Below are 27490 nucleotides of genomic sequence, written 5' to 3'. Positions count from 1 at the left end.
AATACTTGCTGGGATGTCCCTGGAGAACTAGTAAAGACACGGGAAGGGGCATGTGGTCACGAGGCACCCAAAACCCCTCCCTAGTCTTTCCCACTACACGCAGTTAGTTTGGATGTAATAGCAAGTCAAGCAAAGGCCTCTCAACTCAAATCCTGCATCCAGACAATGGCGCCTGCCATCTTTCTGCTCTTCCTGTCATTGTTTACTGAAAACTTAACTACAGCATTTGAATTATAGGTCGTAAAGCATTTGTTTGAATGCTGTTTGCCAGTTCACACTAAACAGCTGTTATTGATACTCAGCAGTTACTAAGCCCTAAATATTAGGAAACGCCAGAGAAGAACAGCTTTGAAATGATACTCTATTTGATCCAGTTCTGCAGTAGTTGTTAAAATCATATACACTTTCTTTGGATCCCGCCAAAGCCTCTGCAGTATTGAGGCACCTGCCGTTCCAATTTGCAATTTCCTCAGCCCTCCTTTGAAGTTATTTTTGCCAATTACCTGGTGTTAATATTAATTAAATGTGATTTGCAACTTGAAATGTAGTGTTATCAATGGAACTCAGCTGTATGAATACAAAGTAAAATTTTCAATTGAGTTAAAATGTTTCCTTTCATTCATAGTATTTTAGAACATTAATACTTTTGTCAAATTGATTTTTGCCTGCTGGAAGTCATTTTTCCAAAGCAATGAACATCTGAGGGGGAAAATATTCTTTATATATGCTTTTCTTTCTGTCATTGAAAATACTTTGTTTTAGTCTTAAAACTGTATCCATTTTCGTTCATAGAAATTTGGTTCTTGTTTATAACCTAAAAGGGGGAAGTGCTTTCTTCTAAAGCAATAAGCTAAGCTAAGAAATATGATCAGACGGTATTTGTCAATTTTATACTAGGAAAAAATATCCATTAATGCTTGATCCTCACCAAAAAAAAATCACACTCAAATTTGGGGGACAAGTATCAGTCATTTTGCACACCAAAATTAATTTAATTGGTGCATCCCATTATCCAAACAGAAATTGCCAACTCTCTTCACGGTCCTTTCTAACACTGAGATTTTAAGATTCTGAACACATGTCAGGCGATAGTCAGGAATGTCCAACACCGGCAAATTAGGAGGAAAGTCACATACAGTAGAAGATTTGACAGATTTGGGTCTATCCTGCCGCTTGTAATATACGCAGTGATGCCTTGAAGGCTTGTCATCTTCGATAAGTCATTCATAAACATGATGACTGATTAAAGGAGGTGTGCGTGCCGCCTCACTGTGTACATCCACAATGAAAAGATATCAGGCTTTCACAGATTCCTTTTATCTCCAAAGATAAAGCCTCAGCATCCTTGCCCTTTATAATGATGGTAGTAGCATTAACATTTATTATCCTGTCTTCCTTTAAAACTGGCATAATGAGGTAAGACAAAGAAGTGAAAGAAACTGTCTAAAGACTCAAGGAACTCATTGATTGAGTCAGGAGCTACAAGCCTCACAGCTCGTGATGGAAAAGCACGAGCAAATATCATCAACCCCTTTATTACAGCATCAGTGAAACCTTGTATTGAATAATTAAAACAAGATAAATAGAGGAGTGTGGGTCTGGCCATTGAGGGTATGTAACATGGATGATGAATAGGTCCTAACCCAGGAGCAACTAAGCCATTCCCTTTCCTCAAGCCAAAAGAGACCAAAGGGGGAAACAAAAAAAAAATTAGACTAGAAGACACACTTGGGGTATTTATGATTATCAAGGTGTCAAGATATATATAAAGACATTTTTGAAACTGCACAGAACAAAGTAGTGGAACAGTCAGGGTATAGTCATATTTACAGTATTCCTGCCAATCCTTCTGAAAGCTCTTGGCAGCCTGAGCCAGGGACATCTAGACACTGGGATCCCACACACACCTGTTCCAGTCTGTAATCTTACTTTATATACTAAGCCATTCTATCCTTGTAATCAAGTAATCAACAACAGAAGAGTGGAATTGCATAAAACGCTGAAGAAACTTCTGAATTAGTAGTATTAGCGGCAGCTCTATTAACTGAATTCTGTCTAGTCAGTACCCTTTACACGCTTCCTGCCAACCTGTTCTTCTGGCCTCCCTCCCACTCTTGTCTCTAGATGCCATCCCTATGAGACAGTCACACTCATACCCTGTGATGCATTGAATCATGCCTACAAAGATATGCTAAAATCCTCATCTCAGGAACTCAAAATGTGACCATTTGGAAAGAGAAACAACGCAAACATCATAGCCATGATGAGATTGTGCTGGAGTAAGGTGGTCCTATCCATTATGGCTGTGTCTCTTTGACAAAAGAAGACGAAGAAAGGAACAGCATAACAGAAAGTAGCTACGTGATTTTAGAGGCAGACATGCAGGTGATGTGTCTTCAAACTAAAGAAGACCAAGGAATGCTGGCACAGCTCAGAAGATCCAAGGGAAGTGAGATTCTCCTCCGAGATACCAGAAATAGCACAGCCCTGAGGCCACCTAGGTTTCAGGTTTCTGGATATCAGAGATGAGAAGCAATGAGCATTGCCTTCCATAGTCCAGACTGTTCTTCATCCTGACACTTCTGAGAGGAGAATTCATCTCTGTAGATCACACACCATGGGTCTCTGTAGCTGCACAACACACTTTTCGTTATGCTCACTAGAAGTTCCTGTTTCTCTTATGAAAAACTATTTATAATCCTTGAATTAAAAAATACCCAAAGAAAATATTTGTAAGTCTGCTATGACAAAAACTTCTTCAAAAGTGACTAAGCCCTGCATAGGCACCAACACACCAAGAAGAGAGAAGACTGCCCAGGCTTCATTTCCCATTACTGTATGGAGCCACAGTCCTCACGAAACCACTGCCCAGGAGTCTCTCCTCAACTTCCTTTGTTTCTCACCCTCTCCATGTTCTGCCTCAGCACCCGGTTTCTCAGTAACTGTGATCTTGTGAGAATGGCCTTCAGGGTAGGAAGTTTGGTTCCTGATCAGGTAGGCCAGTGCTCCTGCTGCTCTTCCCCACAAAAGATCTGTCCTGGTGTCTCAAACACAGTGCGCTCCTGACCAAACTCATGCTCCCCACTCCACACCAGTCTTCCCTCTGTGGTTCTCTGACTGTACTTGCCTTCTTTGAATGGCCCAGCTACAAAATGTTGTGGTCAACTATAACTTTTTCTGACCTTCAAGATCTACATTTACTTAGTTACTGTTCTATAGACTCGATCTTAAAAACGTGTCTCGTGTTGGTCTACTTTCCTATTTCTACTGCCATAGCTTCATTTTAACGGCTGCAGAGGCCCCTTATGTAGTCTTCCATCCCTCATTTATGTTCTCATCCTGGTAGATGTCTTCAAGCCTCAGAGGTTTCAGATAGTATTTAGGACACCAGGGATAAATAAGCATCTTCTGACTTACAGGACTCAGAGATGTGCCTGGCTTTCAGCTGTATTTCCCATACCTCGTCATACACAATTCTCTAGCCAAACTGTGCTAAGTATTTCTAATTTAGGGTTTCAGTTGTCATTTGTTGAATGGTTTTTCCTGTAAAAGAGATAGCCAAGATATGGCTAGTCTGACACTAAGCTAGAACATCAAATATTTACTTTATCCAGTGCCTCCTATTTCTCCTTCCCAATAGTATTGCTTCACAGTAATGATGAATCGCCATCAGCGTCTGTTCATGACCACCATTTACACATAATCTCCTTCTCCCAGATTCTCAAAGACTACTTCCAGAATCTCAGATTCTGTGAAAATGCAAAACACTCTAATTAAACCGGACATACAGCGTATCACACAATGGGATTTTCGTTTGGCTGTAATTCCATTATGATCTACCTGAATTAATCAGAGCTAAACCATAGGATGCCTCAACTTACACTGAAATTTCTTAGCAATCAATGTTGTTGAAGAGAAAAACTCAGAACAGAGCATGAGAATTTAAAAAAAAGTGAATACAAACATGGAATACATAATGTTATTAATGAACAGATACTCCAAAAACTTAATGTATACACTCTTAACAAAAACACTCAGACCCCTAAATACACACTACTAACATGCTGACAGAAATTCCATCAGTGACTCAGTAAGACTGGCAAATGTTACAGAGCTAATGAATTTTCATTAGCATCATCAGATAGTGCCAGAATGGGTTAAGTTGCTACTATTTGCCATTCCCATTAATATCATTGTCATGTGAAAGGTTGAATTTTCAGCTATTTTTGTTCTAGATAAAAATCTTTGTCATTAAAATGAGGGATGATTCTGATATTTAATATATTCCATGGCATACTCTGGCGTGATACTAATTTGGCCTTTTCAGCATTCTGCATACTAAGTGGCAACCCATCCCTCCTGAATTGCCCAGAGAAGGAAGAACTGAAATAGAATGGACAGCCAATCAAGTCACAGAATACTGAAAGGATCAACAGAGGAAAAAAATGTGCTCCTCTAATCAGGAGCACACATGAGGTGCTAAAATTATTTTCTCCCATACTAATAACTAAGACAGGAGCCGCAGTGACGAGTGGTAGCCCCTGAGTCATCTTATGTGACAGTATTGCCAGAGCATAGCAATGCATCCTAAAGTGAAGATCAAGTACTTCTTATTTTAGCCAATAAAATAATAAAATCTTACTCTCACTTAACTTTCACAACAATACATTACATCAGATTCTATAATAGGCAAATTACGTCCTTATTGAATTTTTCATCGTAACCTGCTCCATGCACACAAAATGTGCTCCAGCGTTGAAGAATGCCCAGAGTCACTGCACAAAACTTATTTCAGTACATACTCTATTATTTTCCTCCACATGTTGAATTATCACTCTGGTGAGAGCCGACATCAGCTGCTTGAATAATGTATCAACCCTGCTTCTGGAAGCTATTGTTTTCGTCTGAGTGGGCATTTCCTTTAAGGATAAACAGGGGACTTTTTTCCAAGAAAATAATATAATTTAAAGTTTAATGGAAGCTTTTGGATCATTTTACGCTATGATGATACAACTTAAAATTCCAAAAAGCAAAGATTAAGCATCACAAACACAGTTGGTATGAACACTTGTCCAATTAAATCAATTAACCCCATCTGTCGACTAGACCACTCGCTCTCTACAGTTTCAGCCTCAACGCAGCCATAGAACACATGTTAAATATAAAAAGTCCTGAGCATAATAAATGTCCTATCCTATTATGTCCAGAAGAAAAGGCCTCAGACATCTATGATTCTCAAGTGAAAATTGTTCCAGGTAATTATAGTTAAATCTCAGTCATTCCCATGATCTTCTCCTGAACTAAAATTTCCAACCATTAACTGATCTACATGATTTCCTCCTTGAAGTTCAGAACTGCTTTAAAATAGTCAAGAGGCACTTTTAATACTTCCACAACACCATGATTACCAACACACAAACATTAATTCTCTCTCCAAGAAAATGATATGATTAAGTGCCACTGGTATGTCTCCTTCCATCTACTAAGTTTTGTCGATAACTAATTGTCCGTAAGATTTATTCTGAATGTTGCTTTCTGATGTCATTCTGTTCTGTTTTCTCCCGAGAAGTGAATGGATTTACAGCCTCACAGGTAATATACATGTTGGTGGAATACCTACACAGGTTTGAAAAGCTCTTTGAAGAAATCCCAGGACAGAGCTTGCCAGCACTTTGTCCTAACTAGGTTTTCACAATTTTCCCTCCATTGTGCTGGAAGGTCTAGACTTTTATATAGAAATGAAAGATGAAAAAGTCAAATATGACAATGAGCATATGACTTAGGACTGCCCCTAGGGACCGATCTAATATTGCTTTAAAATGATTATAAGCACTGATCCCTCTAGTGTTCCATGTTAAATTCCGCTGACTTTTTTTTTAATTTGATGACTTACTAATGTAAACTTCTTTCTAGAACAATCAAACAGTATGTCATTTATTCAAATTCACTATGGCTCTGAGGTGCCCGCAAACTCCCTCATCAAAATAGACAATTCAAAAGATATTCATTGAAGTTGCTCAAATTAGCACAAAAGAGTCACCTTGGTGGAAACAGAAACAATAAACCCATCTACAATCTTGCTTCTCCATCCAGAGGACAGCCTGGACCACACATTTATGAGAATGCTATTATCTCATAGACATCAGACAGCACTTGGAAGTGTCCAGATTTTTAGCATCCTGTCACCTCCTGATGCAATCGACTGGTAAATACATGCTCACCAATCTCCCTCGAGATCTGGGTGAAGGCCTCAACGCCACTCTCTCCATAGTTCCCTTCGGAAGCCAGTGTCGACACGTAATTCCATCCCAGGGCCGTCACAATGTCCACCATGGCTTGGGCTTGGTAGGAGTCAGGCGGGACCACCCGAGAAAAGAAGTCATACCTGGTGTTGTCGCTCAGCTCTGGGGCTGTGGATGCATAGCTAATTTGAGGTATCTGCAAAACAAATGAGAGGTCATATCAACCCATGCTGTGTCTTGTACAATGATAGATTATCATAAAAGACTAAATGGTCCAAGCTGTAACAAAAACCCAGGTGTCAGCTGGAAAGCAAAATATGGTTTTAGGACCACCAATTTCTTAGAAATGATTCCCTAACAGTTCACAGGTTTCCCTTCCTTTTGGAGCACAGACACGTAAACATTGAGAAACAATTTAGTTTTGCTTTAAGTTCCTTTGTGTCAAAGGCCAAAGGAAAACATTTCATGCTTTTTGTTGCTTTTTTTAAAATTCTGTACTTGATTGTTCTGGTGTGGAAATGAAAGAGAAACGAAGCCATGGTACAAACATACATTAGAGAAGGTCACCTCAGAATTTCTCTTTGACTTTAATGCATAAAAGGTATGTGGGAATTGAATGGGAGGGTTTTTTGTTGCTGGTTTATTTTTGATTTTTTCTTTTATGTTTTTGACACTTGATACCACCTAAATTTGAAAATTATCATTTTCATAATTTAATTTGATTTTGTTTTTTGATACAGGGTCTCAACTATGTATCCCTGGCTATCCTAGACCCACATATGTAGCCCAGGCTAGCCTTGAACCCATAGAGATCTGTTTGCCTCTGCCCCCCAAGTGTTGGGATTAAAGGCTGTGCCACCATACCTTACTGTAAATTATTTTAGATACATATTTTTCTAGTCTCCTCACTGATTTTTGATATAGTCATTGAATAGCACAAAAATATTTGTAACCAGTGAACTGTGTATCTTCCAATAAAAAATATATTTCCCACTCATTAAAAATCATCACCTAGAAAAAAATCTGGATCATAAATTTCTTAGGAAAAGAAAATGTCTGCTGATGCCAAAGGATAAATTGCCATAGAGTTTTTAAAATTGAAAATCCTATGCCACTTCTTAATAATCTGACAGTATGCACTATGTACCTGGGCATCTCATCACCCTTCAGTCATCATCCTAGGGTGTGGGTATAAACCGAAAGGTCAAAATGACTCCAAGAGAACCTGACTTGGGTGACTTCTTAAAAATACAGCTTAAGTCATACATAGAACAACTTTATTCACCATAAGATGATGTAGCTAACAGAATGTCTATGCCAGCACCCCCAAAACTTCCATACCCTCAAGTAAATACCCCAGTGACAACTGAAGTGGTGGGGGCTCGAGGAGGATGTCAGAATCATAGAAAGATATATACACCAGGATCTAATGGTCACTCACCAATCTCTAACCAGTTGATTTCCAAGCCATTCTTGACATCCTTGAAGATCACTCGTCTAGATAAACCCTCTAAGTCAACAGTATCCTACCCCACATTGGTGCCCAGTGAAGTGACACAGGATACAAATAAAAGCTTTACTCACAGACTCTAAAGCAAAACCATGTGCAGGAGCTGTCCAGGTTCTGAAAGGGCAGTTTGGCCTCTGAGCAACCTGGTTCCAGCTTTGTACCTGTTTCAGCAGTGGAAGTGTCTGCTTGGGTCAGGCCATTTACTAAATTCTCCTCATCTGTCCTTTCCTGGTGGGGATCATGTTAACTTACTTCACGCTGTGATGCCCTTTGCTTTATCTTCCAGACACACCAGCCCTGTCTTGACAGACAGATGTCTGGATTAAGTTCCTTGCCTTTGTGGTATGGAACTCAACAAGACGCTTCTCCAAATCTCAAAGCACAGCTGTCTTGGCCTTCCTCACCTTTTTTTTCTTGCTTCTAGAAAACCTGGAGAAGAGACCCTGGCCACTCAGTGAGCTCTCCCCACATCCTATACTAGATAAATTTTCCCCAAATCATTGACATACGCATTTCTCTATTCTAATAAAAAATATTCATCACATTAAGACTGAGCTGGAGTAGACGATCCACACTTCCTCCTGCCCAGGGCTCTCTGTTCTGGCCAGGGTAGAGACAACATGAGTGCACCCAGCATCATCAAGACTGATTAGGGTGAGCTAGCTACTAGCTGGAGCAGTGTTGGAGAGCTCATCTTGGTGGTGAGAATGAGGGAGAGCTGGGGGACTGACCAGCAACTACCCAGACCCAGAGCCGGGGCTGAGTTGGACCATTCCACCACCCCCCCAACCCCCCCATGACCTTTTGGAGCATGTGAAGGGCCCTTCCCCCAGACCCAAACTGCAGGATCTCCATGACATAGGACAACAACAAGATATCCAAGAGGAGTCCCATTGAGGGCCCAGTATCTGTAGTGTAGCAGAAGCCAGAGGCCCTGACCAGACCAATGACTCATTGCAACGAACACTTGCCAGTAGTTGTACGGACTCAGGGTATACTGTGAACCTCACTGTGACATGCTACAGCTTCTGTGATGAGGTTTTTTTCTTTTTTTCTTCCATTTCTTTATTCTTTTCTTTAAAATTTTATTTTATCTTATCTTGCTGGAAGGAGATTGCAAGGGCAGAGAGTGGGTGTGAAGGGATGAGGAGGTAAGTGGAATCACAATGCGGATGCAAAATCCATAAAGAATCAATAAAAAGCTAAATTAGAAAAAAAAAATTATCGGTCTGACCCAGGGTATATTACGCTGGTGTGAGTGGATGGGTAGCTGAGTATATGTGGGTGAGTGTGTGGAAGAGGATTCTGTAAGGACTGCACAGCCCTCCCTCTTCCTTGGCTCCTCAGAGTCCGGCAGTAAAATGTCTTACACCACCCCCACCCCGCTTGGAATAATGAGCCGCCCCTTTCTAAAAATGAGCACAAAGTGTGAAAATTGAGTGTTTGAAACCAAAACTAATTATCTCAAATTACTACCTTCAGTCAGTCACTTCCAGGGCCGTTTAATTAGCAGTCAGCATCATGTTTAGGATTAATTAAACAGGTGTAAAGGGTATATAAAATAAAAGTGCAGCTAGGAGATGGTGGCTTGATTAATCCGGTAATGGGCTTTCTCCCCGATGTCTTGAAGAGTTTTCTCTTTGGAGATGGATGTGTGAATAAGTAGCGTGCAAGTGCGTGTTTGCAATTTCATTTGTTCAGTCCTTCCATGTTGCAGTCTACAATAACATTGTGGCATAGTGATAGGATTTCAAGCCAACTTTTCAAACTGTCATGAAGTCATATCCTGCTTTTACTTTATTTGCCATAGAGCACTAAGCATTGGCTCATTAGGCATTTTAATTTCTACGCCAGCATCCCCAATATTTGCACTACCCACAAATTACACCCCTACTAGCAACTGAAGTGAAATTTTATTAAAGACCTAGGCTGCTGCTTTCTCTTTTCACTGCATCAGATACATCCTAACTAGCCCCTTAGCCCTGAGGGATTTATCTCTCAGAAACAATATAAAAGTGCTGGGGGAGGGAGAGAATTGGAGAGGGAAGGGAGGAAAACTGAAGAAAACGCACGTCAACAAAAGGAGGCATTAAGGCAAGCGTTCCTCATCATTCGTTGATCCTTCTAAAGCAGTAACGTCCTGTACAGCGCCAAGTCCCATCTGACAATTCTAAGGATAAACTCGGCACTCTCATCTGGTTCTGGGGACCATGCAGCCCTGCTCCGCCTCCCTCTTTCACGTTATGTTCTATCCATAGCAGAAGGAGACTGAGAGAGGGAGAGATCCAGACTTCAGTCTGCTTCCCTTTCCTGCTGCTGTGTCTCCTCTGGGCCGACAAATTGGAGACAGAAACAGAAAACCCACGTGGTCATCACCTGCCCCCTTGCCACAGGTGCACCCCAGTGCAGGGAGACTGTACTCCTCTGTCTGCTGATGTGTGTACCTCCGGTGTTGCTCCCTCCATGGGAGTCCTCTCCTGACTCTCCCAAGCAGTGTTCCTCACACCCTCAATGCCTCTCAAGTGAAATTAGAGTCCTGACTGGTGGCGGGTTTAGGATTCTTCCAGAAGTTAGAACTTTATTTGTTATCTACATCTAATACTGGATTGATCAAATATTCAATAAATGTTCAGAGGTAATTGACTGATTAACCCGTGTCAGGAAATGGGGCATTGCCTCCTATTGCATTCTGCTACAGTGTGGCAACCATCTTCCCCATTTGCTGGTTTACCGTCCTCACCCTTCCGTGTCTCCTGTGTCTAAGACTGCTTGTTACTACTCTGTCACCTGAGTTTTCTGTTTCTATCTTCCCGCTGAATTTGAGTCACAGGAGCAAGAAATGGGAGTAGGACCAAGTCAGAGGTCAAGATCTATTCCTCCAGCTCCTTCCCCAAATAACCTGAGCCTTAGCCATAATCCTTGCAGGCTCTTATAGCCATCCTCAACTCTGACCCCTGCATGTCTACTTACTATTGTCCGTCCCTGAGTAATTCATCGTCCAAAGGTGGTTCCTGTATCTCTGCCCACGCCTTATAAATAGCCCTATTTTTAACCTCTCTTCCATCATTTCTCCAGCCCTCCAGAAGCCTGGCTATTTGACTGATGCGCCCCCATGACATTCATCTGTATCCCCCACCCTCTGTCCTACCCTAACCTCTTGGTCCTCTGTCCACTTTCCCTTTCAGCACTCTTTACTTCTGTCCTCACTCAACTTTCCCCTTTTTTTCTCTCTTTCAACTCCTAAAGGCGTCAAATTGCATATTTGAAAACACCTGTCATCTTGCTTTCCCTCATTTTTCATTTTCTTTGTGCTGAGGTTTCATGAGACTATAATGCATGCTTAAAATAAGGCCTTTTCCGTTACTCAAATAAAGCATATTAGAAGCAATTAATTATACAACACAACAAGGCCCTCCCTTTTAAAAAGCCTCCAGCTTCCACTTTTCTGTTAACTGCAGTTCCCACCCCAAACCCCATGCTTTGAAGAAGTTGTTGGATCTCGTTGTCTGTTTCTCCTTCTTCCCCCAGACAGACAGGAAACTGAGCCTGAGGACAGAGGCCTGCCCTTGCTGGACAAGAGTGCATAACAGCTCTTTATTCACAAGCTTGATCACCCCAAGCTCCCTTCTTACCCGTGGGTGCAACCTCTAGTCCTGGGGAGGAAGCCCATCCTTCTCCCCGCTGTATACCTCTGGCAACCATCTGTGTGAGAGGGGAGTAGAAGCCCACAGTGATGGCAGAATTTACAGGACTTCAAGTCTGCTAGGAGGGTAAAGTAGGTCCCAAGGTTGAGGTGTAATACTGAGTAGGAGGCACTACTTTGGCCTCAAGCCAAGCTGGCTTCTCTGCAGTCTAGTTCTCAAGAGACAGCCATGTGTCTTGGGAGCTATTTGGTGCTTGCCTGGCTGTTAATAAAGCTAATTACTTGATATGCATTTAAGTGGCTATTCTGTGAGTCTTGGACTTACACACCCTAAAAAGGGATTCCACATTTGACTTGTAGCCTCTAAGTAGCTAACGCTTGATTTCAATAGGAGAAACAGAGAGAGAGAGAGAGAGAGAGAGAGAGAGAGAGAGAGACAGAGAGACAGAGAGACAGAGACAGAGAGACAGAGAGACAGAGACAGAGAGACAGAGACAGAGAGACAGAGAGAAATGAACTACTAGCACTTTCCTACTTTGACTAGATGGAATCTCTCTAGTAGATTGACCCTTCAAAACCAAACTACACATTCCAGCCTTCTTCACAGGGATGAACTGAATTCCTGAAAATGTCCCTGGAGGGACCAGGCATGCCTTCCCCATCTTTTATTCCTGGAATAAAGACATAAAGGTTATAGCTCCATGCATTATCCCAGACGGTACCCAAGCCAATATGGACTGTCAAGCATTCTCTAGGCCAAGTCGCTGTGATGCCTAGATCCCTACCACTCCGGTATTTGTTGTTCCCATTCTTGCCCTCTTCAAGACCATACTACACCAGCAACCAAAGCACTCTCCTAAAAGAGAAAAGTAATATAAGAACCTTGCTCACAGTCTTTCGATCATTTTTCCTTTCCCTTTGATCTTAGAGTAAAGCCTAAACTTCTTGCCACAGAGTCTGTTGAGCAGGCATCTGGTCCTCTTTCCCCCTTGCTCACCTTCTTTCAACTCAGGGACCAGGAAATTTCCTCTTTCTCCTTCATCATAGCATTCCACATTTTCCTCACTGGATTTTCTCATCCTTTGGTTTTCTGTGTCTTCCCTGCTCTAGTTACTACCTCAGCACCCTATACATTTTCTTCCACGCTCTTATCACAACTTGTGTGTATATATTCTGTTTTCTCTACTAACAGATAGACTCGAAACAGGCATTTGCTGTGTTGTTTATAGATGTTCTAAGAGTTGCAAAAAATACTAAAAGGTCAATAAATATTATTAGAAAAAGAAAACCTCAAGGATCACTCATCCCTTTCCTCAATGTCTACCAACATTGAAGGATTTATCTACAATACTATTTCAGAAGAAAGTTAGAAATGTTCATATCATTTATTAATCAAAGTTCTACTCAGATGCTCCAGCAGTAGTGAGATCAGTGTGAGATCATCTGTTTTACCAGGCAGTAGTGATAGAATTCTGATTCAAATCAACTAAGTGCATTACAGTTGTGTCCTGAGTACACTCCCAGCAGGGAAGTACATACTTGTCAGTCAACTCTCTGGAGTGCTAGAAATGACCACAGTGACTTCAGAAATGTTATGGGGAACACTTTGGAAGCCCATGGACTTCAGTGTGGCATTGAATAAAGATGACACTCATAATCAAAAGCCCCTTCTGGTTTCCTGTAGACTGATTATTTGAGACAGACATAAAGCTCCTACAAACCATGACTCTCCCGATTGCCTTTACTGAGTTTATTTATCACTGAGATTGGGAGTAACTTAGACATAGGCTCCCTGCTCCCAAATAGATATAATTTCAGTTGCCTGTAAAGGTTTCTCACCGTTTATATACCCAAAATTATTAAAAAAATCTTGACACTTTCCTTATCTGTTCAAATGGCATGAGTCCTGCCTGCTTTTCATGCTTTCTGATTGCCCACATACTTATGGAATCCAAGACCCAACCCTGACAAGCTAGCAATAAGACACCAAAAGCACGGTTCTGGTGAAACCATAGGGATTGTAGTAAGTTCATCTTCCTACGAAGAAACTAGCACATATCTGAATGCAGGCACGGACAGACAGAAAACTTGAGTCACATGAATCTTCACTGTTGATTCTCAGAGGAAAAAATAAAACCTGCCTGAAAACAGCTTTGTTTGTTTATTGATTGCTATATTTGGTGGGGCAGGTAAGTGAAGGGTTCTTTGTGTTGTTCAATAACATCGTTGGTTTTCCCCACTGAAAGATCAGCTTGGAACTTTGCTCTTCCCCCAGGAGGTAGCACTTGCGTGATGGTGGCCTTAGCAACAGTGGCCATCACAACGATTGCTCCCTGCCACCCATCCTTAGGATGGATTTGTTACAGCTGAGAAACTCGGCACCAGAAAAGGCGTAATGACTGTTGTAGCCATTAACTTTGTCTGTTCAGACTTCATTGCTCTGTAGTAGTAAATCTACTTGTGCTTCTGGCAAGACATGAGTATATAATCAGAAATTAGATCAGAGAGAGGAGTCAGGGCTGGGAGTCAATGCCCAGCACTGGTCCCTCTCTCCCAACATTGCCCTAAGCTTTCACACTCCTTTCAGCTTCATGGGAAATCACATAAAGAGAGGGTAAAGGGAGAAAAAAAAATGAAGTCAAGAGATAATAAAATAGGGAAGAGTGATGAATACCCCAACTTTACATTCAAAATTATGATTCCCTTCCCAAATCAAGACCTACTCTATACAAGTTCATCCAGTTCTTAAGCTGCCAACTCACAAGTCAGTGTGAAATGTGAAATATTGATCCCTGTCTTTCTGCTCAACTGAGTTCCCACACTTGACTCTCAAGGAGGACTCATCATTGGGTTTTGATACATGATAGATATTAGCAAAATAAAGCCAAGAAGCCTATTGAAATGGGAAATTGTGGGGGTCAGGGATAGCAAGAGAGATATCATTCTGCATTGCACTGCATTTTATCCTGTCCCCTACATCAGTACCCTCGGACTAAGTGAAACTTCGATCTGCACCCACCCTGAAAGCGCCTGTGTTTATTAGCACAACAGATGCAATCTTGCTTTAGGGAGTTGAAGGTTATACGTTTAATTCATTATGGACTAAAATGCAGCCTACATCTTTCCCCCTCACCCCACTAGAGCATCCTCTTCACAATGCAGAGCACTGCTAACAAAACCAACCTGCAAGGGGAAAGGCAAGGCCAACCCACTGCCCAATAAATCATTCAAAGATGGCTTGTAACTGAGGGTGAACTTGAAACTTCAACAGTAAACGTGAAAAGACATCGTACCATAGGCAACACACCTTCTTCAAAACCCGAGAGACACGGCTTTGTTTCGGTGTGCCTCAGCAGCTTTAAGTATGATTACCCTTGTGGTCATTTGTTGACTTCTAATAATCCATTTGGCTGGTCTGTTGAAGTGTGAGATCGCATTTTCTCTTCTATTTTAAGAGGATATTGTGTGAGTTGGGGAAGGAAAGAAAGCAAAAAGCACACTGGGATTCAAACAACTCTTCTAAATACAGGAGTTTTCAAGGCAGCAGAAGTATAAAAAGGGTAGAGTGGCAAGTCATAATGACCCAGGACCTAGGGTACGGTGACTGCCATAAATGAGCTCTGAAGCCCAAAGGAGGGGCCGGTTATAGTCATAGGAAGGCCATAAGAACAGAGCTATTTTGAGAAAAACAAAGACTTCTTGGGAGTCACGAAGCCAGCAACTGACAAACTGATGAAGAAATTACATCAGGACTTCTCCCACATAGGCAGCTCCACACAGAGTCCACTGGAAGTTAGAGAGCATTTGACTTCTAACCTGCCTACTTAAAATGAGAAAACAAGCAATCCGTGAATATGAAAGAAGTTACATATAAATAACCAAAATTTTGTCCTGTGTGACTAATAATGCTTTTCTTGTACATCTACTAATTATGTTTTACAGAGAGGAAGCACAACAGCTCCTCAGGGAAGAAGCAACTGTAATATATCACATCTCTACAAGGGTGGAGATTTTCCAGCCTACCTCTTCTACACTCATGTTCCTCTCGGTGTTTTAACAAGTGGGATTGAACCTTCCTTTAATACAGTGACTTACAAATAACTTTATAATTTGTTTCATTTAAATCTCCTGATCACCAATTTTCTTTTTTTCTGATTTCTCTACAATTCACTGTCCTGTGACTTCTAGGAAATTTTTACCAATGCAAATTCAATATTACACACAAGTTTAAGGCCCTTCTGCCTCACCCAACATAATATTTTTATCAGTTATTTGGGGAATTTCTTATAGTGCTCCTCAATCACATTCATTTCTCATTCCTCTCAAGTCCACACTCCCACTGTGTGTCCTTCACCCCCCAACACAAACAAGTACAGTTTGTGTTGCCCATATACTCATTAGATCATAGTCAACATGCCAGTGGCCTCCACTAAAAGAAAACTGAGTCCCATCCCACCCTCACCAGAAGCCATCATCTGTAGAGAACTACATTTCACAATCTTTATCACAGCTTTGGAGGAATCTCTTCAAATAATTTCCTGCCTGGACTCTTTGGTTGCTGGGGAGAGTTTGTCACAGAAGCCTTCAGTATCTCTCATTCTCAGTCTGCACTGGTTACCATTGCAAAAGAAACTTCCTCGCCCATAGTAGCCAGCAAAGCTCTTCTTCTGATCAGTGGTTCAGGTAAATTTCTGAATGACTGCTTTTGGTGTTTTAGTAATTTACCCAACAAACCTGATCACACTAGGTGCCAGGCACTGAGACAAGCCTCAGAGATGAGGCAGTAAGAAAAAAGAAGTCCTCCCATCCGAAGGAGAACATGGAAGTGGTTCCTCCATCCCCAAAGACAGGCACTGTGTAAACAATGATCTAAATAAGAACTCAATCATGCGTGAGGCTAAGTGTCCCAGGGTCTCTTTCCTGACCTAGGGGACAAAATGTGCTTCCTTGATGAAGTGACATTAAGCTAATACATGAAAAAAAAGAGGTGAAAGGGGGGCATAGACTAAACCACACCAGGTTGGCTTCATATTCAGATGTCCTTCAGACCTGTAAAGACTCAAACTGTACAAGTAAAGACGAGGCCAGGTCAACTGACAGTTAAGTTTAGAAAACTTGTCTGAAGCGGAATCATATTAAAACAAAGTCATCAAACTCCCTGTTTCTTACAAGTTTTGCTTTCCTCATGTTCTATTTTATTCTTTGATTGAAGCACAATGGTTGTATATACTTAAGGCTATCGTGTGATTTCATACACATTATCTATGTATGTACATTATATGATAAAGTATGGGTAACTGACATATATATCACCTTGAACATCATTATTTTCTGTAAAGAAAATACTCCAAATTATTCTCTTCTAGGACTCTGAAATATATATATATATATATATCACAAGAGTGTGAACTATAATAACTCTACTATTATATTGTCAAGAAATATACCTGATTTGGAGTCAGATCTCATAACTATGAAGAGAATAAGTCTAGAACCATCAGTGGAAATAAACACCTATCTCTAAGTTCTAGGGTATGGGTAAGGAATGAATGAACGAAAGAGCAGAGAGATAGCATATGAGCCACTGAGAAACTAAAGCAGAAATTAATCCAATAAAAAAATAACTTTAAGACAAGACCCTAAGACACCCCCTGAAAGACATGGGAACTTGTATTACATACAAACTCTAATATTTGTTTTCTTGGGAAAACGAAGAGATTGAAGGAAGCATCGTCTTCATTCTCCTCAGGCAGTGGAGGCTTGGCATATATTTTAATATACATGAGGAACAGGTTAAAACTAATCCAGGAAGATATTCTATCATCTTTTTTTAACAAGATAATATACATTTGCTCAGAAGACGGAAAGAGAAATAAATGGATCTGTCCTCCTCTGAAAACTTCACACCATGACCTACCATCCCAGGGAGACGCAGAAAATGTCATTCCTGATTTCATTATTTCTAACTATTACTGCTGATTCCAGTGCATTCTGGAGTAAAAGGCACTTCTTTGATACCTCTTGACAAAGTTTTCAAGCAACTTGGGATTTAAAAATGAAATCTATTTCAGGGTATTCTTTTCAACAAAAGGTAGGGGAATTTTTTTTTTTTTGTATGAGTTGCTTAGGGCAGTGAAAATTTTCTGTAAAGTGGTTTTTCTTACATGAGTACCAAAAGATGATCAATTACAATTTGTTATAATAGAAAATCCAAAATGATGTCGCGGCACTTTCTTAGCATCGTTTGCTAAATCACTTAAAAATTTAACTCACCCACCCACTCGCTCCCATCGTTGCTGACTTCAAACGATCACCTAGCATTTAATTTTCCTCTTCTGCTGATTTCCTTGCTGTGCAATCACCACTGTGGCTCAATTTCTCCCCCAAGCATGTCAGCACCAGAACACTTAAACATAAAAAGTTAGTAATTATGGCCAACAAATTGAAGTCAATAAACCTTAAGCTAGCAAATATTCCATTTAGACTGGCATTTTGCCATTCAATAATCCATGATTTGAGTCCTGAAAATAAGAGGGAAATGGTGATAAGGACATTTGTCTGTGTAAATCTGTGTCCTGATTGACAGTCTCCACGATTTTCAGTGATTATCCGCCTTCACCGATATCCTGGCCTTCGAATCATTACCTGGCTTCCAGCTGTCATTTAGGTACTGATTCTAAACACCAAATGCGGTGGGAATTTTTATTTCCTTAATGATACCCAAGTTGGTGAACTCGGCTGTTAGAAGGACCTCACGAGGTTAAAGGTCTTAATTAGAGCTCAGTTTACATAGGAAAAAAAAAAAATCTTAGCTCCATCTCCAAAGAATGAGAGTAGTAGATTTCATAAATGGCAATCATTGAGTGAGAGGCAAAGAAGATAAAAGAACTAAGATGACCCGGATTCCATTATTCTATTACATGCTGCAGAGTGTCCCCGAAGATGTGTTCTCCTGACAAATATCAATAGTATCTAAAGAGCAGTGCATTAAATGTCCCCAACGTGAACTCATTTGCCCTCTATGCTCATCTACAGCTGCTTTTTGAGAAGCCTGCCTTCCTGCTCTTTATAAACCTCCTTCATGGATCATATCACACCTAACCATTATAACACGTATGGTGCACGTGCGTCTGAGCACATGGGTACGTGCTGCTCTTGCCAACGTCCATTGAATAATGCTTGGAGTAGGAACGATGCTAAATGTTTGATTTCCAATTCGTGAGTGAAGGAAAAAAACAACAACTGAGATTCAAAGAAATAATTTTTCCAAGACTAATCTGCACATTTCAAAGTAGCATTTAAACCTAGGCAAAATGGCTCAAGAATCATCCCTGTAAATAGTCTACCCTCCAGCAACTCCTCCCTCCCAGATGAGAAGTTGCTCTCCATTCCTAGTTAGCTCTGCATTCCTTTATCAAAATCCAACCAGACTCTGTTGTTGACACTTACACAACTGCTTCAATAGCGTAGGTCATGGCTTAGCCACAGCTTAGACATCACAAACCATTGTGGGCTTGACTGGAATGAATGGCATCGGTTCCTTTTCTGAGCACTTGCTGCCAAGAGAGTGGGACTATTTTGGCAGATTGTGGCATCTTTAGGATGAGGAGTCTAGTTGACAGACATGTTAGCAGGAGTGGGTCTAGAACTCTCTGCTTCTTGGTCTGTGGTAATGATGTAAAAATGCTGCCACTATACGTGATTAGCACTGCATGCCTCTTCCACTGCATGCCTCTGCCAAGGCATGCCCTGCATGTCTGTGCTACCGCATGCTTTTACTGCTACATTCTCCCGCCCTAGTGTGCCCCTGTCATTGCATGCATGCCTCTGGCCCATAACAGACTGTTTCTTCTGAATCTGCAAACCAACATAAGCATTTCCTCCCTTAAATGTTTTGTCAGGTGTTTTACCACAGTGATGGGAAAGTAGTTAGGTCAGCACCAGAATGAAAAGCATGTGCTAATTCCATCCATTGAAATAGCTGCAGTTCCTCATGGGGCAGGGAGTCTTCCTGGGCCCAGTAGGGTATCAGCAAAATGACTAGAGACATGCTGAGCAGATTGGTCAGCATCACCCAGTCAACATATCAGATTTGTACCTTTCAAAACCTCAGTTGTTATTTTCAAATAAGAAAAATATTTTGATATGAAAAAAAATTAATTAATTAGTTAATTTTTTAAAAGAAAAATATTTTAAACCCTCTTGATGACAACACTTCGTGTGACATTGGAAAGCCAGAAAGCTTGACCAAACACAAGAGGAGATAGGGAACAGAGGCAAAAAAAAAAAAAAAAAGGAAAAGGTAGAAGGAAGATAGAAGGGCATCCCAAGAAACATAGGCAGACTTTTGACAGAGACAAATATACAAAGAAATACGGGATGCTTCTGAAAAGCAAGCCATGCAGTGACGCAGCATAAGGTCCTGAGATGTCCAGTGCTCACAAACGCACTTCAGTCTGTTTTCTATTTGTTTGGTTTTGGTTTCTAGTTCAACAGGTGTCTGAAACGGTTACCACACTGCTGCTTTCCTACTCGCTTGTGTGAGAACTCCCTCGTAAACTGGGTGCTGGTGGCAGCACACACCTTTCATCCCAGCACTTGGAAGGCAGAGGCAGGCAGATCTCTGTGAGTTCAAGACTAGACTGATCTACAAGAGTTAGTTCCAGGACAGCTAGAGCTGTTATACAGACAAATCTTGTCTCGAAAACCAAAACAAAAATCCTCTTAAACTCTCACTGCTTGACTGGTTATTCTCCTTTCATTCCAGGACTGTGTCATGTTTCTCTTTCTACTTCCCACACACTCGATTATATCCAGTCTAAATCTCTGAATTCCAGTCTCATGGCCTATTCACATGGTCATGCATCTTGAGTGTGTGACAGAAGTCTCAGGACAACGCACGCAAAACTTGTCACACCTGTCCTTATGGGGAAAGGAAGTTAACTGAAGCACTAGGGGCCAAGCCATTGATTTCCAACCACCCTGACTCCAAAGCCATGTGAGTGCTACGCATTTTACTTTGAAATATATGGCAATTTCCAATTGTGCAGCTGTGCTGAATGCCTTCCCCTTGTGCCATTCAAATCATGACTTTGGGCTAGCCACTGAAAATAATAACCTCTCAAATATTAAACTTATATTTTGGTATAACAGATATATTTTATTACATAAGGTCAGTTCTCTAGTTTAAAGAGTGCCATAAGTGTAGCTCTGACTTCACTTCCTCTGTAGCCAGCTCAGTTATCAGCAAACTCTCAGCATCAGCACCAGCATCATCTGGGAGCCGGTGACAAATGGAGAACCTCAGGCCCCACCCCAGGCCCAATGAGGGAAAATTTCCACTCTCATGAGTTCTCCAGGTGGTTCCTCTAATGCACCAGCAAGTGGAAAGGGCAATGCTATATAATAATAATAATAATAATAATAATAATAATAATAATAATAATAGTGATAATAGCAACATGAATGTGCACCTAAGCCCCCTATGTTTTCTTTAAAAATAATTATCCATCTCATACTCAAAGGGGTTTGAATGCATTCATTGCAAGGATTATTTTGGTCAGTGTATTGAATTATTGGAGTCATTGTAAGGATATAAAAAAATTCCCTCTATTCAACTTTATCACTTCCCTAAGGTGAGCATGTCCCAATAACTAGAAATTTCTTTTAGAAATATCCTGCTTCCAAAATTACATTTTTAAGATCATTATGTTCAACTTTTAAATCAGATGCTGCCACGGAGTTTATTTTTAGTCTCATGGCTAATCTATAGACTAGCGAATATCATACGAAGTGTTGAGTCAGTAAGAGGGTTTTAAATACACTTCATACTTATTTGAAAATAACAGATGAGTTTTTGAAAACTCAAAATTTGACAAAGCCCAAGTGACTGAGTGCCAGCAATGTGTTGCAATATAGCTTGTCATCAGTAAGAGTGAGATATTCATTTCTGCCTGGTTCTTGCTGCTTTAGGTGAGCCACAAAAGATTTTCCTTCATCTGAGCCCTCCCTCCAAGGAATCAAGCCAATATACCTAGAGGATTTGCTGGTTTATCCAGAAACCTTGACCTGCAGAGACCATCAATCTGAACCGCGACATTGAGAAGGAGGAAGAATTAGAGATGGGATGGTGCTCCACCACATACCAAGAAATGATGTAGAGCTTCAGCTGACGCCATCAGCCTGGAAACCTCATCAAAGAAGCCCGTTCCCTGTGTTTCCCATGGAAGGGATGGGGGCTACTCATTTCAGCAGACCGCCAAAACTCCATCTGGGTAGTGAACAGTCCATAACACTAAACACTGGGCCCTCAAAGTCGGTTTATATATTTCTTGATACCCTCATCAGTGTGGCTCAATGTCAGTCATTTCATATGGAAAGAGGTTCCTAGCACTTTAAAAGAGCAGATCAATTCCTATGTTCCCCTCAGAGGGGCAGAGTTAATATTCTTGGGAATATTATGATTCATTAGAAGCTTCTAAAGAGGGCTTTGTATGTAGTCTACAGTGAATTATATATTGTTGATTAACTGCCTGCTAATGAGAGTAAAACAACACAGGGTTACTGCTTTTAACATTTGGAATTTACCTAGCAAAACTGCTTCTCAAAAGCATCCCATATTTTTGGTGCTTAAATGAAAAATACACTTTTCTCTTTTATGAGTAACTAACTCGTTTTTCATAGGCTATAACTTAAATATATGAAGACATTTATTGTCTTTCCAATTCTCTCTAATTCTCTAAATAATCTAAATATGCAAATGTCTTCATAGCACTTTGCCAGAGACTATTTGTAAATATCATTGGGTGTTCTATTTTTAAAGAAAACAAATTTAAAGCAAAAATACATTTTGGGCATTTCTAACCTTAAACTATTTCAGTCTCAAATGTTAAGTTCTGGAATAATTAGAAACAATAGTGTCCCCTGTCCTTGACAACATAAGAGTGTTTTAGAAGCCCTTTATTTTTATTTTTAATTCTAAAAATAAAATTAGGGAAAGATAAACGCAGCTGAAGATGGTATTTAGGAGGATAACCTAGGACTGGGGAGATGGCTCAGTGGCTAGGCTTGCTGTGCCGACACTATACCCTGAGTTTTGATTCCCAGAACCCATTTAAATGCTGATCCAGTAGCACGAGTGTTGATAATTCCAAAACACTCCTATGGTGACAGAAACCAGAGACAGGAGGCTTGCTGGAAGCTCACAAAATAGTAATCCTAGCAGACAAGAGGGAATAAAAGAAACTATGCCTCAAACACGATGGAAAGGGCCAATGACTGGAGCTGTCCTCTGACATCCACATGCAGTGTGGTGAGCACACTCCCCTTTATATTCCCTACCTCACAAACACACAAAGGGATATAACTGAAGACTGTTCATTTGCTTCCCAACTGCTCAGAAATGAGTAATTACACGACTTGGCCAATGAGTCAGACATATTCCTAGCTAGCTATTATATCTTAAATTAACCCATTTTCATTAATCTGTGTATTGCCATGAGGCTGCAGCCCACCAATTAAGGTTCCCGTGGCATCTGTCTCTTTCAGCGGCTACATGGCATCTCCTTGACTTTGCCTACTCTCTCTCTCTCTCTCCAGATTTCCTGCCTAGCTTTACTCTGCTAAGCCATTAACTGAAACAGCTTTATTCATTAGCCAAAAAAAGCAACATATATGCAGAAGGACATCATCTCCCCTTTTCTCTCTAAATAAAAAGGAAAGTTTTAACTTTAACATAGTAAAATTACAAACAACAAAATAGGAATCAAGCAAGAATTACAGTTACAATATTTCTTTATGAGTCTAGAGTTTTATATCTGACTTATCTTTTATTATAACTAAGGAAAACTATATAATTATCTATTCTTCAACTCCATCAAAGAACCCAGAAGGATATTATGTTATCTAAGTAAACAAGAAGAACATTTTAAACAACTTTCAAAACTCTAGAATTGAAAGAAATATCTTGCTGCCTAGACAATCTCCCAAAGTTCTCTAGTAATATTGGTGCATATATCATATATCTTCAGCCTACAGGTCCATAATATCTAGCAGACTTTTCCATAAAGCAGGAAATTTGAAAGACTGTTGGTGTAGGAGATCCTTCTACATTTGTGTTGCTTTCATTGGTTAATAAAGAAACTGCTTTGGGCCTGGTGATAGGGAAGAACTTAGGTAGGTGGGAAGACAGAACTGAATGCTGGGAAGAAGGGCAGACAGGGAGACACCATGGAGATGCCATCAGGTCAGACATGTTAAATCTTTCCTGGTAAGCCACAACCTCCTCATGAACATAGATTATTAGAAATGAATTAAATCAAGATGTGAGAATTAGCCAATAAGTGGCTAGAGATAATGGGCCAGGCAGTGTTTAAATGAATACAGTTTCTGTGTGGTTATTTTAGGTGTATGCTAGCCAGGCAGCTGTGACCAAAAGCAGGCCCTCTCTCCTTGCAACAGACTGTTCTGCCTATATCGGCAGTTAGTAAGTTACTTTTTTCTATGTCCTTCAGATATCTGGTGGTCTCTTTCATGAAGTAGGAATCCTGAAAGACTATCTCACCTCCTTTAGGCAAGTTCACCAGTAATTTCTCTGTGGATCCTGCATATCCCATTCATAATGTATACCATCAAGAAGTCCAGGTAAGGGCAGTTTATTGACTAGTCTTGTCACCTTGAAGGCAAATTCAATAACGAGTTTCTTCAATGCCCATCAAACTCTCTGAAGTAATTGGTGCTACAAGAAGAAGATATTTCCCCACCAAGTAACTTGCAACATGCTGCCCACAAACCCCATTCAAGTGCTAAGCCTCCTGAAAGACCTAGAGCTGTTTGTGCTGCCAACATAAACCAGGAAGTCATCTCTCAAAGAAGCTGCACAGTTTTTACTGCTTAGGCTAAGTCAGGAAGTCTCTTAAAGGAGCCACACCTCTGCTTGCCTCCAGCAAAAAGAGCCTATCAGAAAAAAAAATGTGGCTACAAAGAAGTTGTGCTTGGCTCCTGTTTTTGTGAGCCTAGAATCCCTCTTTTTATGCTTTCTTAGGCTTTATGTGGCTGTCCATTGCCAAACATTTGGACACCATTTTGTAACCAGAGACTGCTTGTTCTTTTCCCAACTGCTCAAAGCCAAATAATCACACAAAACTATATTAATTACCACACTGCTTGGCCAATGACTCAGACATATTCCTAGCTAACTCTTACATCTTAAACTAACCGATTTCTATTAATCTGTGTATCCCTACAATGCTGTGGGCTACCAGCAAAAGTTCCAGTGGTGTCTGTCTCCTTCGGCAGCTACATGGTTGTCTCCTTGACTCTACTACTCTCTCTATTATCTCTGTTTGGATTTCCTGCCTGGCTTTATTCTGCTAAGCCATTAACTGAGACAGCTTTATTCATTAGCCAATAAAAGCAACACATATATAGAAGGGCATCTGACATCAAAGGTAGTAATAGCTTACATTAAATTGAGATTGAGAATTTTAAAAATGCAGAGAGGTTTTTTATTTGTTTTTAGTTTGTTTGTATTTTATTTCTTTTTGTAACTAGAGAGTAAGACCATTAAAGAAACTTGAAGTGGCTTTTAAAAATCAGGGGGAAAAATACTTGAGGAAATGGGAAAACTGAAAGATTTGATAAAAAAAAAAAACATTTTCAATAGCAGTATAAGGACTGAGGATAGATGTCAGTGGTAGAGCATTGTTTAGCATGGGTATGGCTATGGGTTGATTTCCCAGTATGACAAACAAAGGAAAGTGATATAATGACTCTAGGTGACAGACCAAGAAGAGTAAAAAGTTAAATGCACAGAATTTAGAAACAGCTGGAACTAGATACAGCAATATAAATGAGTTAGGACTGGACCAGAAACAGGGGAAGAAGGGAGGGGCTTCCCATTCCTGCTAATAGAAGATATAACATAAAAAGCCATTGCTCCCCACTGCCACCCTGAGCCTCCCACCCTTGCTTCAGGGATACCAATGTAGGAATTATTTGCAGTTTTACTAGATGAGAGTAGCCTTGGGCCAAAGTGACACCTAACATTCATACCACAGTCTCCAGCAATACTGAGTCCCTTCATAACCACTGGTCAGGATACATTCCAAGGTGGCTGAGCCTTACAATCCTCCATGGTTGATCTAGTAGATAATTTCAGGTTAAATACTAACAGATAGTCTAAAAACTTCTAATCCATTTTAACGTAGGTCAAACGTGTTTCAAACATTTTTCCAGAAGATACAACTGTCAGGTAGATGCTACTCGAAATTTCTTACCATAAAACTTGCAAAGTTAACTTCCTAGGCACATTTTCCCTTTTCCTTCCTTCAGTCATAAGAAGAAATGTCACTTTTTGTGTCTGATATCAAGCCTCAACTTGAACTCTGAACTGCATACATAGCAGATCTTCTGAGCTGGCCAATACTGATAATTGCCTGTCTTCTCAACTCGTTAACCTTTCTTTCAAAGAGTCTTCCCCTGGAATATCTATAAATCCATGCATCTCCTAATTTAAAAAGAAATTTGTTTTAAAGTAGTAAAAACCATTATTCAAACCATTGTTCAGTTCCAGTTCTTAAACTTGCTCATATCCCTTTTGCAGTCAAATTTCCAAAAATTATCAAAATGTACTTTCTTCACTGTCTTCATTTTCATTTATTCTACCACAAAAAAGCTCATATCTGTTTCAATGTCTACTTAAACTGCTCTGGGCAAGGTCACCAAATTTTTTATGTCCCCAAATGCAATGACCAATTTTCAATTTTCATTTCACCTGACATGACAACATTAAAATCTTGACATTAGCTTCTCTGTAGAATGTTCTACAGAAATTCCTAGCATTTCCTACATCTCTCAATGTTCTTTTCCTTGCCACTTTTTCTGGCTTATCTTCCTCTGCCTAGTATTTAAAAATAAAGTTCCTTGAGGCCTGACCCCAGGCCCAGTTCTCATCACATTCATTCATTCTCACACAATAATACACAATTATGGTTATGATTTTGACTTTAACACTTAGCCATTTAGGAATTTAATTCCAAAATTTATCTCTTCAACCCAGACTACTCTAAAATGTAAATCTAAACACCAACTGGATAATCAATATTCAGTTGTATTTTATAATTTTATTTTAAAATTTAAAATAAATCAAACTGAACACATAGACTTGTGCTTCTGTCTATGGAGAAATAAATGAGAACAGACCAGCATCCTTCCCCTTTATATTAACATGAATATTAAGAAAAATATAAAGGGATAATAAACAATGATCAAGATCAATTATAAGAATGCTATAAATTCAGCATATAACAAAACTCATTCAAAACTGTATAATCATTTTTCCTAAAATGTTATTTGAAAAGTTATAATATTTAGTTATTAAGTAAATACATTACTGCCATAGTAGAACCATACAGAAATCTCCTCCAACATAATAAAACTTATAATTATAAAATACATCCAAGATTATGCCTACTGTTAAATGATCCAATGCTTTTCTGTTAAGAGTCTGTATAAAGAAAGCATATCTATCCCACAGCTTCTGTTCATCAGTGTGTTAGAGTGTCCAGCCAGTGCAACTAGAGCTAGCAAGTAACTACACAGACAGGTAGAGAGGTGAGCATGTAAATGGATGGATGGAGGTCAGATGGATAAGTGGAAAAGCTCATAACTAAATAACATACAGATTGAAAAAAAAAGCCTATGAATGGCATAATTATCTACATAAAAATGTTAAGGAATATGCCACAAATTTACTAAGGTGAATAGGTAAACTTTAGTTTCAGGGCAAGTTTATTATAAAAGACAAATTCAATCCCTACATATTATGAACAGCCCATATCATTTAAATGGTTTCTTCAAAAACCACCAATGCTGTTATTGTCAATAACTATTTATAGGTAGATTTACCAAAGTACATATAAAACACATTGTGGTGGTTCGTGTAAGAATGGCCTCCATGGGATACCATCCTATATTTGAATATTTAGTCATCAGAGTGGAACTGCTTGAGCATGAGAAAGATTAGGCATGGCCTTAGTGGAGAAGGTATGGCACTGTGAGTGGAATTGAGAATTCAAAAGTGCACACCAGATCCAG

At 40.0% G+C, this 27490-nt stretch overlaps 1 protein-coding gene across 3 annotated transcripts in view; it reads right to left on the bottom strand.

The window, feature by feature from the left end:
- The window catches only part of Grm8 (glutamate metabotropic receptor 8), an 816920-nt gene that overhangs the window by 669700 nt on the left and 119730 nt on the right, over nucleotides 1-27490 (bottom strand). For all 3 annotated transcript variants that reach the window (XM_050141646.1, XM_050141648.1, XM_050141647.1), the window contains exon 2: nucleotides 6222-6438. In XM_050141646.1, the coding sequence (XP_049997603.1) occupies nucleotides 6222-6438 (217 nt within the window). The remainder of the gene's footprint in view (nucleotides 1-6221; nucleotides 6439-27490) is intronic.

The sequence above is a fragment of the Alexandromys fortis genome, unplaced genomic scaffold, assembly GCF_014885135.2.
Source record: "Alexandromys fortis isolate MF-2015 unplaced genomic scaffold, M_Fortis_MF-2015_v1.1 scaffold_44, whole genome shotgun sequence".
NCBI lineage: Eukaryota > Metazoa > Chordata > Mammalia > Rodentia > Cricetidae > Alexandromys > Alexandromys fortis.
This window is presented reverse-complemented; position numbering and strand designations above follow the sequence as displayed.